Here is a 20809-nt window from a genome sequence, read left to right on the forward strand (position 1 = left end):
AAGTTTAAGTTTAAGTTTCAATTTAAGTTTAGTTTAAGTTTAATTTTAAGTTTAAGTTTAAGTTTAAGTTTAAGATTAAGTTTAAGTTTAGTTTAAGTTTAAGTTTAAGTTTAAGTTTAAATTTAAGTTTAAGTTTAAGTTTAAATTTAAGTTTAAGTTTAAGTTTAAGTTTAAGTTTATGTTTAAGTTTAACTTCAATTTAGATAAAAGTCAAAATAATTTGATTTTATTTCACATTTTGTACTAAATGAATAAGCCAATCAATGACCTCGAATCACTAAGTAAAATTAAGCATATTATGCACACAAGCGGATCAACCATCAGCGAACATTGAAATGTATTCGGGCAACCCTCACTAAGAAGATAAAGAAGCAAACAAAGTTGTAGTTCACAAAACGTTTAATGCACATCCTCTCATATCCGCTCTCGTAAAATAGTGTTAAGCTAAACTTTTAAGTATAACATATGCCAGCACACTTTTCCATGGACATAGTATACCATTTTTAGTTATATGTGAAGAGTTCATCATGTGCATATCACCTTCCGCGGCATTTGATGAGCTTAACCGATATTCATAATCTATAAAAATGGATTTTCTAATACGATTTACGAGTATCTTCGTCTTTTACTCACTTTGACGGAGATACATGAGTATTTGTGTGTATAATATAAGGAGAGGTGCGTTGGAAAGCGGGGAATATGATTATATACATATATTTAAATATATTGTGTTTCAGCAAAAAATTTCCTCTATATTTTACTATACGTATATAGTAACGCGCAAAGCAACACAATTTTTAGAGCAGCGTAAGCTCAAAGCAATGTCGAATAAGATTTATGTACATATATACATATAAAGCATTTTGAATACAAACTGCAAGCTCTGTAAACCAAACCTTTGTAGCTTACACTATCTTGCTCAAATGAAATGTGAACACTTTATGCAAAAATCGCACACAAAGGCGAATAATTCCAGGGCTTTGCATCCATTCCAAAAATCCATAAAAAAAAACCCTGGAAGCGCTATTTTTAAATATAATATATAAGTAGTTATGCCAAACATATCTTCACTTAAATCACGTTCTTTACTCACAAAATAAACTGCTTCAAATCTTTACAAAAAATAAAATATTAATTAAAAGCAAATATCAATTAAATCATAAGCCTCTTAAGCCGCTCATATGAAGAACACAGCTAATCCCATGCGCCCTCACGCACCCCCACCTTGTAATTTCATGCAATCCCTTTTAATACACTCTCTTTTACTCACCGTTGAAAGCGGCTTGCACTTCGTTGATGTGGAAACTGCACACCGCCGAGCCGATTAAGCCATTTGTGCTGGTTGTGAATGTCGCATAGAAACGTGTCTTATCCATTGGCAGCTGATATACAGATTGGATTTCATTAAAATAGAATGGAAATTCGCCGGAGATGCTGCAGTTCAAACGCGCCTTCAAATAGGTGGCCCAATTGTGTGCGAGCAGATTTTTACCACCAATGTCCTTTTTGCAAACGCGTGCAATTCGTGAGTACACGGCCTTACCGCAATTGATGTATTCGACGGCGGTTTCGCGGAAGAAGAAATAGACATACTCGCCAATGTCAAAGGAGCCGACAAAGTTGGGTTCTGTGGGTGAGAATATATTATAGGTAGACGGTTAGTTGGGAAAAAAATATATTTTTTTATAATTAATAAATATTAATTTTTCAAATATAAAAAGGTCTTTATATATGTTTAATTTACGATTACTTGTTACAAAGCACAGTATCTTTTACACCTTATTTCTCGGGACAGAATGGCCGATTTCTTTTACTTTTACATTTTAAGCTGGATCCCTTTCATACTATATATGTATGTAACCACACCTGGCGAGGAAACTAACATTATTTTCAACAATATTTTTCGAATAGAATCCACCTCAACGAAATCCATGTTAGTCTCTTATTAATGCAACACTTTTGCAACATTATAACTGCCGCCATGAAACATTGTTATGTTAGTCCTCTAGGTCTTTGTAGTGCCATATGGAGATTCATTATAAATATGAATTGAATTTTACGCCTTATAGAACGTCAACGTTTTTTGCGAAGTTTAAAGATACTTGATATCTAGTTCTGATACATCATCAAGTCTCTTGAACTTCGAAGCTCTTAAAGAGCTAAGCCGAGTTCTAGATAAGGCCGGACGTATGTAGTGGAGTTTTACAGGATTTCTCTCATGCCTACGTCCCTGAGCATGCCTTTAAATAATTCCTTCTCAACCTGATCCTATTGAAAATGCCATTGTGTAACGATTTTCACGGCATTAATTTTTCCTAAAGTTGTTCGGTAGTAAAGCGGATGGCATATTTGGTTATCTCATCAGCTAATTCGTTTCCCAGAGCGCCTTGTGGGCTTCTGAGGACTTTTCTGATGCTATATGATGATGTAAACTATCTCAGTGGCTTTAATAATCGCAAAGTTTCACTAGTGGATCGCGTGCGCCTACGTCATTCATTCTCTTTAGTGTGACTTGAAACATTCTCGCTCAAGGGAAGGGTGAGGGTGTAGTCTATTTTAACTACCAACTCACTACTTATTGAGTTATGTCGGAAGATTCTTGTGGAAAATTCACTCGAGCGCCACCATTCTTGCAGATGATTTCATTACCGAGCTTTCCAATGTAATGTCAATTGATAGCATGTTGAGTAACATTTCAAGTCCAGCGTTTTATTCACTTCAACGGTTGCCTGTATGAGATTTGTACACGATATTAAAACACCGAAAAGAAAGACTGGCTTCACTAGCCCATGTTGTCTTTGGAATCTTTTTATATGCGTAGAGAGTACCGCCGGACATTTTTTACGTCACTTTCACATTCAGTTTCCACGTTAGTTTGCGGTGCAAAATCCAAAATTACTCTCAAGAACTAGGAATGATCTTTAATGGTTAACTCTAACCTGCTGAGCCTCGAGATCTTTCCATGACAGGATAAAACATTAATGTTAAAATAACTTTCCATGATGAGGCACCTTGTATTAATTATTTTTGGAATTCAATTAGGTGCATTTTGGAAATTTCGGAAAATTAGCTCTATTAATTTCCAAGGCTTTGCTTTTAATTTCTTTCAGCTAAACAATCTCTGCCACTTCTTAGCATCATATTAAAATTTCTCAATATCCATTGAAACGCTACCACTTCCATCGCAGGAAAGATATTATTTTGTTACTAGCAAATAACTGTAAATAAATTCTGTCGTTCAATTGCTTTCGAATGAGCTTTCTTTAATTATCGCTCTTAAATCTCACTATTTATCTACATAATTGCTAACAAAATTTGCTTGAACGCCATTCAGCGTGAAACTAATAAGATTTTGACTATTCACATTTCATAAACCAAAGCCCAAAGCTTCTCGTTTGCAGCATGGTGTTTAGGCATAAGGTCCTCGAGTCTCAATCTTCTGCTCTTTAAGCTGTGTCTGTATATACACGTATACAACGCGCCGCCTTTCATTTTAATCTGCTGCAATACAAGTTTTAATTAATTTTCAAGCTGAACTGAAAAGACTTTAATTGTATTAACAGCTTTAGAGTGCCTCCAACTATGCGCGCACACAAGCGCCTACAACATAGTCCCTACCGACAAAAAAAAAAAAAATAAAATAAAATAAGCAAGCGAGTAAAGCGAAAGCAACTATGAGAAGAAAGGGATGTGTGCGTTAGAAGTTGTAGACTGTGTCGCTGCCGCCGCTGCTTTTACGTAGGCACCAGGCTCCACCGTGGCTTGACGCGGCTTGGGTGTTTGCTTAAAGGATCTGCACAAGGTATCTAGCCTGTTTCCTTGGTGTTATGAAAATTGTGATTTAATAAATGTATGCTTTTGTATTTTTATTTTTTTAATCTTCCCAATTTGTATTGGAGCCTTGTTATGTAAACTTTCATAAGTGTTAATATTTTGGTTAAATAATTATTGCGAGTTGGTGAGGTGAAGACTTAAGGATAGTTGAAGTGGTGTAACGGTGAAATGGTAAGAAAAATTCAAAGTGCTATTAAGTAAGTATTTATTGGCTATAAATTGTTATTGAATAGCAAATTTTGAAAGAAATTTGGTTTAATAAGCAGCAATATCATTAAAAATATAAGGAGGCAATATAACACGGCTTTTCATCTTAAATATGTGCCATTTTATTGGAAAATTGCTAAAGTTATCATGACTCAAAAGCCAGGAAACCAGGAAATGATGTATCTTCTTACAGGCACATATCACTTCTAAGAATAATATCAATGCTTTTAGAGAAAATTCTCATAAAAAGTCTCAATAAAATCATAGAAGGAAATACCATAATGCTAGCGAAACAGTTTTGGTTTCGAGCTAACCATTCTACGATTGATCAAATCCAAACACATTACTGAAAAGGAAACAAATTCTGTTCTATTATGTGTTTGGACGTTGCAAAGCAATTCGATAAAATGTGTCACAAATCCTGCTTTCAAAACTAAAACTAAGTTTACCGAAGCAGCATTATGATATTATAAAATCAAATTTATCAGGTCGCTACTTCCGCGTTAAACAAGGAGACAAATATTCTATTCTTAGGGAAATAAAAGAAGGAGTTCCACAAGGTAGTGTGTTCAGTCCTCTTCTTTACACTTTATTCATGCATAAAGTGCTAGATTGGGCAAAGAAACGACAGATTAAACTGAATGAAGCTACTAGGTATGTACACATTGTTTTCACGTGCAACAAGATACAGCACTTACCGATTTTCAGGGACGGTGCATGAATACCGCACTTAACCTTCGCTAAATACTTAGGAAAGACGCTTGACCTTAAGGTAGGGTAGAAAGTTCACGTAAAAAACAAACGGAAGCAGCTAAAAAATATTAATTGGTAACAAATCAGTGTTATTCATCGAAAATAAATTACTTGTCTACAAACAAATACTCCGACCGATATGGAAGTAAGGTGCACAACTCTGGGAATATACTAACCCAAACAATAAGAAACAACAATTTCAAAACAAAGTACTTGATTGCTACAACATTGTAACGAGGAAGTGGAGATTTTAACTTCTAGATATTGGCCTAGAATACGATGCAAAACCCTCAAATCCACCCATCTTTAAAATTAGCCAATACTCTCGGCATAGTTTTGTAATTTTTAAGTAACTACACGTATAAATCATATTCAAGTTTCTTGTTAGTCCTTTCTTTTGTCCGAACTATATAGTTGCAATGTATTAATAAATTAAAACAAATAAAAATAAATAAATAAATTTCATAATAAATAGACTTACTTCGGGGTAAAATTTGCAAATTGTGCAAATTTATTACCAATCAATTTACTTAAGTAAACTTTTGATGAGAGCATTATTTAGGGCATTATGGGTCTATGACGTGGCCTACGCACCTTGAAAGAAAATATTTGGTGCATTTTTGTGGACATACGGAATCAATTGCAGCAAAACGAGTTCGCAAACTAAGCCTCTTGGGATTTAGTGGAGCCAGCCGGAGCGGTCATTTGCTCGCAACCATTTTCAAAGCACAATGACAAATCCTCATTTTTATTATAAAGTTAATTCCTGGGGCCGTGAGATTAAGTTATATCCGCGCACTGTCTTTACACGCGTTTTAATCGAAACTGTGTTTTTGAAGTCCATTGCCAAAATTTCTCGATAACTGCTCAACCGATCTTCAAGAAGTTTTACATAGGTCTTTTAGATACAATTTTTATAGACTTGGACGGCGGACTATTTTTCGATTACAATAATTTGAATGTTGCCAAATTTATACGAAAATTTTAATTTTTTTTTGTTACAATTTCTGTCAAAAATCCAATTTTCAATTAATTTTTTTCTACGTCCAAATTAAAAGTAAAAGCTTTAACTAAAAGACGTTTTTTGCTTTTTTTTTACTTTAGCTGATTCTGTAAGGATCCGAGGAGTCATCGGAAATGGCATCGCAATGGCCAAGTTAATATTTGTTTTCCTAAAAATTTCAGAATTTCTTTGTTACTAGTGTATGTTTGTAACAATAAAAAATTCCAAAAAAATATTTAAATATTTAATTTTTCATATGAGAAAAAAATTGTTGAAAAAATTCTGTTGTCTATTCGAAACCCATGTAACTCTTTAACCTTATAAAGTGTTTTGAGGAAGTTATTAAATTAATTTAATCTAATCGGTTTACTGTGATTTTAAAAATTGGGTATCCTAGCGCTTCTAAAACGTGAAGAGAATCGAGCATTTATCAAATCTTATTACTGAGGACAGTTTTCTACGAATGAATTGAGGCTAAGCAATCGCAAAGTACTACATAATTATACGATTTTCATTACAACTATAGTCATAATACTGAAAAAGTACTAATCATGTTCTGGTTCACTCGAAAAACTATTTTTTTAATATTCTCGCTTTTCTTTGAGCGTAACTAAGAAAGCATGAATAATTTTGTTTTATGAATTTTCTTTGTATATTCCACATGCTCCTCTACTCCGCTTAATTCAATTATCTTCGAAGAAATGCCAGCAAGCTCATTAGTTTTTTCTTGGAATTTGAATTTTCGCTGTAGAAATAAAATTTCATAATTTTCATTCTTTTCTTTCTGTGGAAATAAAAATTTCATTAAAAACTAATTTTCTTAGATAAATTTGTGGACATTTGAGTTTGACTTGAATTTTTAGAAAGAAAATTGAATAAAATTTTAAATTACAAAATATTTCACTACTTTCGCTTGCTTTGGTTGACCTTTTTCTGCTCATCATAGTCTTCGAAATTCTTTATGCAAATTTAATATCTTTTGTTTTTAAGCCGATTTGCGGCAAAGTGTCGAATGTTGCGATAATGTCTGCAAAGTTTTGTGTGACGAAATTGAATTTTTCTTTGATGCACTGTTCGTGTGGTATTAAGACGAAATTTATACTATTTCTTTTAGCTTTGTTTTTACTCGAAGTTTTCCAAAATTAAATATTTATTATATGTGAGACAAAGTTTTTCGACGAGTTGTGTAACTAATAATAAACATTAGTATTGGCAGAAAAATCTTAAATATGCTTTGTTGACTGATAAGCATACTAAAATGAAAGATATATTCTTCATATTTTGCCATACCAGATATTGTGATTTTTACTTAAATTTTAGCTTTGTAAATATTTATAAATTGAGATATTTTTTTTTGAGTTATAATTATTATTTGTACTCACTGTCCAACCATTTGGAGTCGTATTTAAGTGTACGCTTGAATTTATATTCCAAACGCTTTGCTGTCGTATTATATAAATCCGTTCGAAAGATCACAGTGTCTGCTTTTGTGAATTCTGCATTGGTGCCTGAGTACTGTAAAATAGAGAGAGTATTATACAACAGCATCCCATGAAGGAATAAATGAATAATGAAAACAAACATGAAACATTTAAGGCTAGTTAAAAACAAATATTATTTGTATGTACGGACGTATGCATATTAAGGTGACCGTTGTTTTCGAAATTGAATGTGCCGATTTTGATCTAAAAACAAGGCTTCATTCTAAACAATCTGTTTAATACGTGTCAAAATTACAATTATTTTCCCAAGTGTTTAATATGTGATTGTTTGATATATTATAATAAGCCAATAAATCTACAACTTTGAAAAAGATACTTTCAGGTCCGAAATTTTCCGCTTTACAATATACTTTAAAATATACTTTAATATTTTTTTTTTTTATAAAAACATACCTTCGCACGTTATATGGAGTTAAACTTGTACATCAAATGGCCTGAGCATTCGTACAAGGTATTTGTTATTATGTGTTACTCATACGGCGTGGTGCACTCTGTCAATACAGTACATTTGAAGCATAACTTTAACTTTAACTAACTTTTAATGAAAAAAAAAACTCCAATATATATTAATAAATATTATTTTTAGAGCTGAAATTTTTTATTAAAATATCCCTTTTCAAAGTACTACATTTATTTGCTCAAAAATGAAAAATATATTGCAAAATATCACTGTTCCTGCCAATGGACAGCGGTCGACGATAACCAACTTTTTATGGCGGAAATGGGAAAGAGTTGATTTTGACAATATCTGGTTCCAACAAGACGGGGCTATGTGCCACAAATCAAGTGCAAGAACTGAATTATTGCGAGAAAAGTTTATATACTCGATTATTTGGAGAAATTATGGCATTGAATGGCCTTCAAGAGGTGGTGATTTAACACCGACAGACTAATTTTTTTTTGATGTTATTTCAAGTTATTAGTCTTTAGTAACAAACCACGCTCTCTTCAAGCTTTATTAGTTACTATTGAACTTGCTATTCATGACAAATAACTTGATTTGGTGGCAAAAAGTACTCAATTGGGTTCATCGATTTTGTTTCTGCAAAAGAAGACGTCAAAGCTATTTGAATGTTGTTATACTCAGAACTTCATTGTGTTGATTGTACTTTACATTAAATAAAAACCATTTGTCATTTGTTTTTGAAAATATCAGTCTGTAAATGTGATTTTGAGCTCGGTTTAAGTTGAAAATAAAAAGCTTCAAGAGATGTTTGGAAAAAAATTATACTTGAGAAATAGCTCACACCTTAATGCCATATATACGGCAGTATATAATTACTAGCTTAATTCTAAATTTTATAAGAAAGAAAATCATAATTTATGATGTGTTAGTTGAAGATACAAATGTAATATGTAAAAAATAATAATTATTCCCTGAACAGGGTATGTATATTAAGTTTGTCACGAAGTTTGTTACACCCAGAAGGAAGGGTCGGAGACCCTATAAAGTATATATATATAAATGATCAGTATGTCGAGCTGAGTCGATTTAGCCATGTCCGTCTGTCTTTCTGCCCGTCAGTCTGTATATATACGAACTAGTCCCTTAGTTTTTTAAAATATCGTTTTGAAATTTTGCAACCGTCATTTTCTCTTCAAGAAACTGCTCATTTGTCGGAACTGCCGATATCGGACCACTATAAGAGATAACTGCCATACAAACTGAACGATCGGAATCAAGATCTTGTATGGAAAATGTTTACATTTGATAAGATATATTCACGAAATTTGGTATAGATTATTTTTTAAGGCAACAATGTAATCTCCGTAGAAATTGTTCAGATCGGATTACTATAGCATATAATTTCCATACAAACTGTACACATAGTTACTAAAAGAAATGCACCTGTGGAGAGTATATTAGCTTCGGTGCAGCCGAAGTTAACGTTTTTTCTTGTTTTACTTAAACTTTTTTATTACTTTCATTAAAAATTAAATATTATTAATTTATAAACTACATACTCAACAAAAATATTTAATATTAATAGTAAACAAATATTTACTTACCAAACCAGGTAAATCACCAGGATTGCCTTCTTCGACATAAATGGCAGTTGAATTATCTAGTGGATCGTACGGACATTTAGCGATGCCCTGGCCCACGCCAATTACATATTCCGAGCGAGGCAGATGGGTGAGGTTGGACTGAAATGGTTGTGGGTAATTTATTTAAAATATAATAATTATAAAATAGTTTACTAAATAATATCAAACCGCGGCTCAATAAAAAAATAAAAAAAAAATTATGAAATTTGTGACTTAAAATATGAAGTTCGTGTAAATATACATTTACGTTGAAATAAAACTTTGATTTCTCTGCAGAGCAGAGTGTTATATAGATGTTTTGTAGTTTTTGGCTTATATCAGGAGAGATTCATCGATTATTAGTGGCACTTTTTAAGTCAAATTTGATAACATTTCATTAGGAGACTATTGGAATAAAAGAGAACTTTTGGAATATAAGAGAAAATTTTAAATAAAAGAGAATAAAATATCTTGGGTCGAAACTATAAGCTGTATCAATTGTAGAACGACAATATCATGTTTCCGGAAAACAAAAATTTCTTTGGTAGTGAAGGCCGATCTGGCTTTTGCATGCAGACTCTCGATTTCTATACTAGTACTAAAATAACTAGGGGTTGAAATCGATAACAAACTTAAATATTAATAATAAAAAAGGGAGTATATAAAAACAACTTATTAAACCTGCATAAAAATACTTTGCAGGAACTGGGAACTTAAACCCAATATAGATATGTGTAATCTGCCCAGGGGTTACCGTCCCTATTAAGGCATGTACGACTGTGACACTTAATGAGGTCGTACATTAGCTGAGCCTAGTCGTATTTACTCGGAAAGAGGGAGCAAATTCTACTATAAGAAAATAATTATATGGAAGTTGAAGTGGAAGGATTTTTTACGCAGCACCATTCTGAACCAGCTGAACTTAAGGATATCAGACAATATCCTCTTAAAGTTAGATTTAAATAGTCATTTTAGAGTGAATTTCGGGTGTGAATTAGAAAGAGGTTTAGTAGAGAAGTGTGTTACACCTCTATATTTACCGATCCGCCTACCAAACTCCATCAGCATCTTCCAAGCGGGCGTACTAAGCATACAGAAATGCTGTGGAGTCCTATTGAATAAATACCAAAGTATAAAGAATTCAGCCAAATGCACGGATAGGAAACCGACTTTGCCAGCTTTTCGACGCCAAAAATTAATTCCAATGGAGTCAACAATGCAGGAAGGCATTAACTTCTCTGATAGTACAACTTTATCAGAAACGAAAAAGAGACAAATTGGCAAAGCTAAGAACCTTTTTAGATGAATTCGAGGCGGTGTTACTACGATGACTGAAGAGAATAATCCAATTAGAGCTTTGTAGTCAATTTAAACAAATGGTTCAAAGTAGATGGGAATTAATAACCAACGAGGCCCAGACTTATTACATAGATCGATGGATATTAATTACAGACTGATTGAATGTTTTCTACTTCCCTTTTAATGCCCAGCTTTATTGAAAAAAATAGAAAAATAGGTGGAAGCCATCGAAAACCAAACCTTAAATTGCTCTCTACAAAAGCATAAGAAGTACAGATAATGTCATTGGAAGAATTAAAATGGCTGTGTTTGAGATTGTTACCACTTACAAAACATATAAATGATTCATGAGTCTAAATGGGATCTATCTAAGATTATAGTAATCGTCGTTAACAACAAAATACGTTCTGAGTGACTTGTGATTATTTCCATTAATTTCAGAGCCGATGGATCTATGTAAACGGTCTGAACACTGGTTTATATTGAGCCACATTAGGTTCGGTTTAGTTAAGATCCTCACAAATCGACAAAACTCTCTTGGTTAGCGAAGGTAAGACCATAGAGTTGTATCAACTTCAAAAGTATAAAATGCATGGATGTTTTCACCTCACCTATCTGTATTGAACTAAGGATTGATGGAATTTGGAAAATTAGTTAGAAAATATTTTAAACTCCGACAGGTACAAAAACTTAACTTAAGTAAAACATTAGCTGAGTCTCTTCATTTTGAGTATGCGATGAAAGCAATCACGATTTTGAATTCATAACCTAAAAATCAGTAAGTCTGAATCGAAATAGCGTCATCATGAATAATAAACACTAATACATTTGACCAACTTTTTGTGAATGTGAATTTTGCCGTTACAACAACAACAACAACCAACTTTTTTTAAGCAAACATGTGAACATACATCTTAACTTCTGAAATAAGTACCACTCAGATACAAAGGAAAAATTCGCATAAAAATATGTGTCAATTGAAGGAAAACATATGGTCGGCGTTGTCATTTATCACCGAGCGCCATAACCTAAAATGCAGTGACACATACAATGACATATATAAAAAGCCTTGTGTGCATATGCGATAGATTTTTTTGCTGCTTATGTCAACAATATCCATCTGAAGCATGTGTGTCTCTTAAAAACCGTCGAGGATTCACTTTGCTGCAACAGGAACAAACACAAAGAGTTGGGATAATAGTAAAAACTGCTATAACTGCGATAGCTGCAATCTGTTCGGAGTCAAACGAAGCAAGCAAGTTGATTTCGACAGAAAGGAAAGTAAGCGTTCTATTGACGCACAGATAAACGCTTTCAACGGACAGACGAAAAATTGCATTTGGTGAAATGGAAAAAAGTGATTTTATCAGATGTGTCACTTATGTGTTTGTATGTCTGCATGTTGGCAGCCACGAGAAAAATGCATGAATGCTTAGATTGTAAGCTTTCGCTCGCAGTGTCCCTCTTTCACACTCAACTCTGCAACTACACTGTTGCAACTGGGAAACTTTTACTTCTTTTTCTATTTTGTTATTTTTATGACTTTGCATTTTTACAAATGTATGTTTTCTGTTGGTCTACAATTTGGTGTTTATTTCTATTGATACTTACGTAGATGACATAATCCTTGGGATTGTGTGCATTTGTTCCGCAAACGTAAAGCCTTTCGCCGTTTTCAATCGATTGTATGACACGAATGTGATTCTTGCAATCGAAAATCTGAAATAAAAGAAAAGAAAAATCAACAAAATATTCATACTGCTCGTGCAATATTTGTTATGTAATGTCAAGTGTTGAGTGAGGAGAAAAATGTCTGCATATTGCACTTTGCAATATTTTATTATTTTTACAATTTTTTTTTTCAGTCCCTGTCATTTATCGCCACAAAATTGTTACACGCAGCAAAAAAGCAGTGAATAAATAAATACAAGCAATAACAACAAATTGTATTGGTTGCCCATGCATGTTGTAAGAAATTATTACCAATTTTTAAACCCAACGCATGTATACGGGCAATATAATTTACTTTTCAGGAGAGATCATCAAAACGGACTTAATGATAGCCCAATCAATTACTTTTTATACCATTATTTCTATATAATTTGAAAGAAAATTGTTGGGTCTTAATAAATAGCCACTTCGCGGGGTTCACCGAAGGTCCGTCTACCTATATATTTCAACCTTATTCTGGCAAAAAACCGGGAGGAGAGAATGCAACAATGATTTCTTCGCATTCCTCCATACAGGACTTGCAAAGACCTATCGACAAAATACTTGGCCGTACGGCGTATGAATCCATTGTCAAGTAAGAATACCTACAAATATAACCAAATTGCACTTAGCTAAGGATTTCGGAAGACCACTTACGATTCAGTTTGGGCAGACGCAGAAGTTCTGGTTGTTGGCCAGTGTTTGGCGAGCTCACTGAAGGTCCAAAGGTTTAGCGCTACAACGCAAAAGATATCGAAAACCGACTTGCGTCCAATCAGATAAAATTGCGATAAAGGTGTCCGGTCTAGAAAGCTCATTGTTAATGTTTTTGCAACGACATTATGCATTCCTTGGGAAGAAGAATTCCAGCGTATCCTAACTCGGGCTCTTCATTTACACAAACCTTACGCCTAACAGCAGCTTTTGCCGTAGAACGCTTACAATGACTTTAAATGCCATTGTTGGTGCTGTCCTTCTGCACCACAGATGACATTGAGGGACACTTTTTGAGTACCATCCAGTCGTTTAGATAGTGTGGTTTAGCCGAGTATCCTTCTCCAGACAACGTCACCATGAAGCTTTATTGGTTTAACTACAGTTTCTACTACCATCTCTTGCCAATCGCTGCACTACAACAGTTTAAGACGACTGATGTCTTCGTCACTCTTTAATTGTTAATTGCCTTCAATGAGAGCTTCCTAACAAGCATAACCTTGTCCGGAACCTCTAAGAGAAGTGTAACCTCAGGGATTTTGTTTATCCTCAGTAATAAACAAAACTAACTAGCAAAGCTACCCAGGGTTCTTGAATATACTTTTTGGGGCTCTTTTCTAACGGCAGTATTTTAGTGTAGACTTTTATGAGCTTTTCCGATAAAAGCCCAAAATATGAATGACTCCAAAAATATTTCTGCAAAAAAAGTTTTTTAAATTCTTTATTGGTTGCCTTTGAGTTCTTTCTAATTTTGATATAATAACCATATAATAATTATTGTCATATGTGTCATTGTCAGAATTTTTAAAATTTTTGGTTTTAATATTGCCTTTTTTGGATTTTTATTCATTGAAATCTTTTAATACCTCCTTCAGAATATAAATGAGGAGTATTATCAGGGCAAGTTAAAGCATTTAAGAACAATTATTTGCCGGAAAAATCCCGAACTATAGAGAAATAACTTGTGATGACTCCACCAAAATAACATTTTTTTCCAGATCTTGCCGATTTCATAGAGATCGAAGGAACTGAAGTCGAAATAAAAATGAATTAGTGTTGAAAATTTTGAAGTTTTAACTATATATTGTTTTAACAACAAAAAAATTAAATGAAACTTTGTACGGTATAAGATATACATTCATATAATGTATTTATTTAAGAATTTGTTTTTTGTTTTTTTTTTTTTATTGAGGATCTAAATGTAAAGTTAAAAGTTACTAAAACTACATGCAAGTTCAATATTTTTTTTATTTTTCTAACATTTCGATATTTAAAATTTAGTTAGCCTGTGTTCGTTTCCGCCCAAACTTGCTTCTAACTTACTTCAATTTAACTTCCTTTTCAGATTTTACTTTTGTCATTTGCAAATTATGACAGGTTGCTGGCGTGCGTTCGACTCTGGAATAAGTTGGTGTGTAACGAAAAGCATTTAATTTAGATCTGTGCTTCAAGCAAATGGAAATTGAAATAAACTACGATGCAGCTGAGACTATCAGGGAACATATGAGATAAATGAGGGGAAGCTTCCGAATAAATTTTATTTTTTCATAACAGTTGAAATCGCTGTTTATAGTATATTATGTTATATATATATACGCAAGTATTCATAAGGGAAGGATTTCGAGTTATATAATGTCAAAGAAATATTGCTGTCAAAGTAAATAAATGTTTTTCACATTTAGATTTCATTTACTTTGACAAGCCACAATACTAGTATGTAAATATACTTGAGCAGCAACTAAGCAGAGTGAACATTTATTTTTGAGACTCGAGAAGAAGTCTGAAAAACTTGTAGAATACTTTATGCTCATAAACGATAGCTGAGAAGAGAGAGCGAACAATTCCCCAGAGACCTGCCATACCATCCTATATCTAAAAAGTGTGCTGTCTGATGACGTTTTCATGTCAAAAGGTTTATTGGTCTATACTTTTTTAATTTGAAGAGATAGCCACTTGTTACATTTTTTGTTTTCAGTTGTTATGAATCGCAAGACATCAAAGTGTTGCCTCCATTATAGGGATTCCCTTTTGGTCAATGAAGCATGTAAAGAGTTGAGCCTCTCAATTTACCACTTAGGTCATGTGTTTAATGCTGATTAATGCGGTTCGACTGACTAAACGAAAATGTGTTCTTGTTAAGTTTCCCCTGGTAGATAAGTAGGTATGCAGATATTTGACAATGCACCTAGACTCTTTAGAAATCCCATTGAGAAATCACCGTAACCAAACTCCCATCACTCCATTAAGTCCCCTCTAAGTCTCCCTGAGTTACTGAGAAAGTTCTCCAAAGATAGTTTCGACTCTTCTCCTATTCAAAGCTTTCGCTAGAAGATATTTTATAGCATTTGCATCTTCTATGTCTCGACAGCTTCGACATTACCCAGCCCACTGGCAAGTGTGCGCATCAAACAGTGCCCTGCAAGTACTCCCACTAAAGTACCTATATTATTCTTTTAAAATTAATAGGCGATCTATGCGATCCATATTGCATTCATGCCACGTTTCCCTGCTTGGTGAGCAAGTTAAGGATAGACCCTACCGAAACCAGCTGTAAATATAACATGTTTGTCTATTAAATATTTACAAATAGCCAGGGCACATAACTTCCCATGTTTTCTAAGTGGTGGTCTAATTGTGGGGTGGTGCCTGCTCTGGCTAGATCAACTACTTCAAAGTTACCGGGAATATCTCTATGTCCCGAAATTCATGGTTGGTTTCTCGTGAAAAAGGATGTTAAATCCACTAAGAGATAATTCCATTATCTTACTACATTAGATAAAGCCTTACGAGACTTCAGTGATTTCAAAGCTTCTTGGCTAAGAAGACTTTCTTTATTTGCTGCGATCTCTGCTTCGAAGAAATTTTCGGGCTTTGGTAGTCTGAAGGCGGAACTGGTATCTACTTTTGTTGAAAAGACACGGCCTCCAACACGATTGTATATTTTTACAAAATATCAATCTGTTTTTTGAATACATTTCAACTGTATTTTCCTACTTCAAAAGTTTTCGTGCTTCTTACTCAACAATACGATGCCGGAACGCCCTGTAGTACATTCTAAAATAGATTGCAATACTATTACCGCAAATTGGAAAACAAATAAATACCGTTGTCGAGCATTAATAAACAGAGAAACAATCGGCTTTGCAGCAAAGTAAAATACGAAATCAAATTTCTTTACAAAACAAGTTGCTCATTACAAAATTGCAAGCCGCAAATTATGTTGCAACACTGCAAAGTAGCAAATGTTGCAGGAATTGTGCTGAATACGCCGTTATGGAAAAGAGATGCGTTGAGGAAATTGTAAGGCAAAATGCATATAAATAAATATCATAAAGGCGGGCAAAATATAAAACAGCAAATTTTCTGCAATACTTCGCACAATAATCCCCAGCAACATACTGTGGCACGCACTGGCAAAGGGTGAAGGGAGAAAGAAAGTAAACCCATTGAAGCAACTATGGAGAAATGTGAGGAAAATTGCAAGATGTTGCGCTGTCAATTGGGGCAGCGGCAGTCACGCATTATAGGGATTCCGCCCAGAGCAGATGGTTGCAAACAGCAGTGAACAGGGGGGAGAGGCAATGTGCACAAATTGCAAGCCACAAATAAGATGACGAGATTTTTTAAAAGCAGCATACTCATATATATGTGTGTGTGTGTGTGTGGCACACAACAGCAACAGCTGCCGCAACCGCAATGACGTTGCGTTAAGCGCGAATGCGGGTGTGAAGAGGAATTGCTCTATTACGCAGACATTTGCCGCGCGCTGAAGATGATATAAAAATCAATCAAATTGCTGGTAGCCGCCCGTGATAGTTTAATTTTTTCGCTGTTTTTCAACGAAAGCTTGTGGGAAGCGCAGGAGGCAAAAAGTCACAGTAAATCGGTTGCGTGTGAGGGGTTCGCATGTGCGTTGGTGCGTCGATCTCAAAGGATATGTGCACTAAATTGACTTGACTGCACCGACACATACTCCTACATATGCACATGTATTGAAATAAGCACTCATGTGTGTTTAAGTAATAGGGTAAATGTGTATTTGCTCACTTCCCGTGCGCTTTCTCGGAAGCTTTCGCAAAGTAGCAAAAATTGAATTTGTCCGCAATGAAGCGATGCGCGCACGCATTTATTTGACGGGATTCCCAATTCAGATAGTGAAAAGGTGGGGATTCAGTTTTTATTAGTTCACAATAGCATCTGAATAAGCGGCCACATAAAGGGTGTGTTGGCAAAGTATTTGAATGAATAGCAGGGCAGTTGGGTCTCTGACGTACTTATGAGTAGTTGTCATTTATTTCAGCTATATTGAAGGTATAATCATGGATGCTTGATTTATTTATGATTTAAATTTCTTCAGTAAAATGTTTAAATTCAAACAATTCTCAGAAAAAGTTTTGGAAAATTCGCTTTTTTCGGCCTTCATGCTTGAGTTTTCCATACTTTCGAAATGCAGATTATTGTCACGTCCACAAAATGGGTTTCACATATGAAGTTCTGCAAATAGTAGGCCGAACCTACTGAGATATTCAGCAATGATACATATTTTTTTACGAAGGTAAATAAATATTAGAAGCGATTAAAACCTCCAAAAATTATGTCCCTAAACACAAATTCCTCTATATAAAAAATCACCAAGCACAAGAAATAGTGATAGGCGAAAGAAGTATTGATACCTCGGTATTGGATCGGCCAGGGTAAGTTTATTAAAAATTGGCAGAAGACCGCCATGGTGAAAATGAGTTCTAACCGAAAGAACTGATGACAATCCGATGTGTGATCGGCGCGGAATTATTGTTTGTTGTTTCAGAGCGTGGTCGAACACCCCCTTGCAAAAATTCATGCTTTGAGAACTTGAAAAAGGGCATTTCAAGTCTAATCTATAAATATGATGACGCCGCTATCGAAGAACAAATATACGATAATTTAATCCATTGTAATGTTGTTGTTGTTGTAGGAAATTTGCCGAGTAGACTGTCCTTAGTAGGATAAAATTCCGGCCTGTTCCGGTTACGTAGACCCGACTATTGTGTGGCAGCTACTGTTAGTCAAATAGGACTCGTAGAATGCCGCAATATTTGCCACAAAATACGTCTCTGATTGAATTGCGAACGAAAAGGCGACTCGGTGTGAGTTGTTGAAGAGAAGTCGAAGAGCAACAACCATTGAAGTCAGGTCGACTGTTGTAAATTACATTAATTTATATTTGTATTATTCTTTATTAATTGTTTCTTTTTAAATAAATTTAATTTGGTTATCACAAACGTATCGTTGGTACTGCTCATGTGTATCGTGTCAACATTCAAAAGAAATCTGACACCCGTCTCCCTATAGACCCACTCCATCGAAACAGCACGTTTTCTGGGCCTAACGTTGCATGACCTGAATGTTAACGCATCTGAACCTTACGACCCTAACGGGTACTAGATAAGCGTTACAACAAAACAGCAACAGTGTTTGACAGTATGTAAGCGCAAGCCGAAAGTTTCCACGTTTCAAGTTTTCACGTTTCAAGTTTCCACCAGGGAAAGGTCGAAGCAATGGACTTTCCCTGGGAAACGTGTTCCGAAGAAAGCGGGGACTGTTCTGCCATAAAAATGAGGGTAAAAATTTTCCTTGGGTAGAAATTTAGTTCGAGTGCGGAAGTTAACGCGTCCAAGAACATTCATAGACCTCCAAAAAATGATTTTTCAAACCGGTTTAAAAAGTTTGAGCATCGCTGCTTCAAATATATCGAACTACATGAGTATCACGTAAGAAACATATTTTTGGCGGCAAAGTATTTACCGGTTCGCCCCTCTAAAACCAATACTGTATTTGCTCGACTAACCTGTATTTACGCGATTTTCCTTTACTCTCTCCCACCAGCTTTAAAAGTTTGCCACATATAAGCGCTTACATTTTGATATAAATTGAAAAGCGGCTATAAATGGTACAAATGAAAAAGAATAATGACTTGGCTTGGCTTTAAGTAGATTGCAATTGGAATATGCGTTGCCGAGCATGTACGAAACTATGTACTTGCGCATATGGAAAATTACCAACGAACTGGTGGCGCACCACTGACAGTCAACCGCTTGGGAAATCCTAGAAAAGTGGATTTTGTGCTGTGCTTTGAGAGGCTTTGCGAAATTTTGAATTGAACCGCGGCGTAGTCTTATTCAAAGCGGATAAAATAGCGGCTTAACCCCTTAACTTAGGTATACGCATATACAGATATACAAATATGACATATATACATGTGTATGCATGTGAGTTTTATATTCAGCGCTTGCGGATTTGGCCCTGCCTGCTTACCTGGCTCTTGCCTTTGGAGACGCAGCTGACAACATCGTCGCGTGTGGGTTCCAAGTTAATAACATCGCGCTGTAAAGTATAAAGAAGAGAATAAGATGAAGTTGAATAAAATTGGAGCATGTTCATATAAAAAAGCAGCGGAAATAAAAACTATTACATAAGCGTTTAAAACTGMTTTAGATAAGCTTGTACATACATACATCTATGACCTACAATGTAGATAGAATTATTGCTAATGGAATATTGCATGGCAATCCAACTTATGTCTCAATTTTTATTGAAATTTTCTACAATTTTTATAATAATATAAAGCAACATATGTGTGCAACACGGCTGCACCACTTCTCTCGCCAAGTCCCTGTCAACATTTTAATCTTTTCACAATACTTATGCAGGTCGTCTCTCTGCTCATTTCATTCACACTGACAGTTCAATTTGATTGTGACAGTTTCATTTGGCAATTCTACCTTGGCTTTATGTTCAATCGCTTAGTTTTGTATTCACATTAGAGTATTTCACTGCATCTTTTTTGCTGGCGTTATGTAGTGTAAATGCATAAGTAGCACCGGTGCTGCCTTCTAAACGAATGACATAGATGAATTGTCCGATAAGTGGTGGTGACAGAGAATAATACTTTTTATGCCGTTATGTGTGGTTTCATGTATGCGTTAAGCTGGAATTTGTGCTTTTAAATTTAACATCACTCCCATTAACCTTATTTCGAAATAGAACATAAAGTTAACATAATACAGTCGTGTCAAAGTGTTTGATAGATGCTAATGTAATTTCGCTTATGGGTCAAAGTTGTGAGAAAAATTGATGCCGAATTGCGTAAAGATTTTATTTTTTAGTGGAAGCTGTTTTAAACTTACATAGAATTCTGGAAAATTACTACAACTATAACTCTACTTATTTTTAGGTATAATATTTAATATATTCAGGTCAAAATTAGTTACTGACAGCTACTGAATCTCTTCAGGTTGTTCTTCGTCTCAAATATCACAATTGTTCCAATTTACGTACTAATTGAGCTAGAAATGGGTTTCATCTCTAAACAAAATTTGGCACAAAAACGTCGAGTCTTGTTTGAACTTTTCAAGAGCACATAGTGCGGCCGATGTCGCTTGAGAAAAAAGTACCACTACTTGGATAAATCGTTATAAAATTTTCAAAGTCCAAGTTCGTAACACCCAAAATCAATCGGATGTACTTAATGTATTTATATAAATTATCAGCAATGTTCTTTTAGCCGTATTATTCGGTCTATAGGTCCATCTGTCTTTATATATGTGACTAGTCTTTAGTTTTCGGATAACGATAAACATACAATATTATTCAATACAATCTACAAATGAGAAAAAATGAAACGATTTGGTTTGCATGCACGACTTAAGGTCGAATTTGGACTTCAGTGCAGATGAGTTTAGGTTATACTGCACTAGCTCTTACACTTCATACATTTACT

At 34.5% G+C, this 20809-nt stretch overlaps 1 protein-coding gene across 2 annotated transcripts in view; it reads right to left on the reverse strand.

Moving 5' to 3' along the window:
• Positions 1–20809, reverse strand: part of LOC108969949 (semaphorin-2A) — a 180233-nt gene that overhangs the window by 12573 nt on the left and 146851 nt on the right. For both annotated transcript variants that reach the window (XM_018935000.1, XM_018934999.1), the window contains 5 exons: positions 19345–19413; positions 12238–12345; positions 9310–9447; positions 7180–7312; positions 1271–1627 (listed from right to left, as the gene is read on the reverse strand). In XM_018935000.1, coding sequence (XP_018790545.1) covers positions 1271–1627; positions 7180–7312; positions 9310–9447; positions 12238–12345; positions 19345–19413 — 805 coding nt within the window. The remainder of the gene's footprint in view (positions 1–1270; positions 1628–7179; positions 7313–9309; positions 9448–12237; positions 12346–19344; positions 19414–20809) is intronic.

Source organism: Bactrocera latifrons, unplaced genomic scaffold (assembly GCF_001853355.1).
Source record: "Bactrocera latifrons isolate USDA-ARS-PBARC rearing strain unplaced genomic scaffold, ASM185335v1 scaffold_27, whole genome shotgun sequence".
In the NCBI taxonomy this organism is placed as follows: domain Eukaryota; kingdom Metazoa; phylum Arthropoda; class Insecta; order Diptera; family Tephritidae; genus Bactrocera; species Bactrocera latifrons.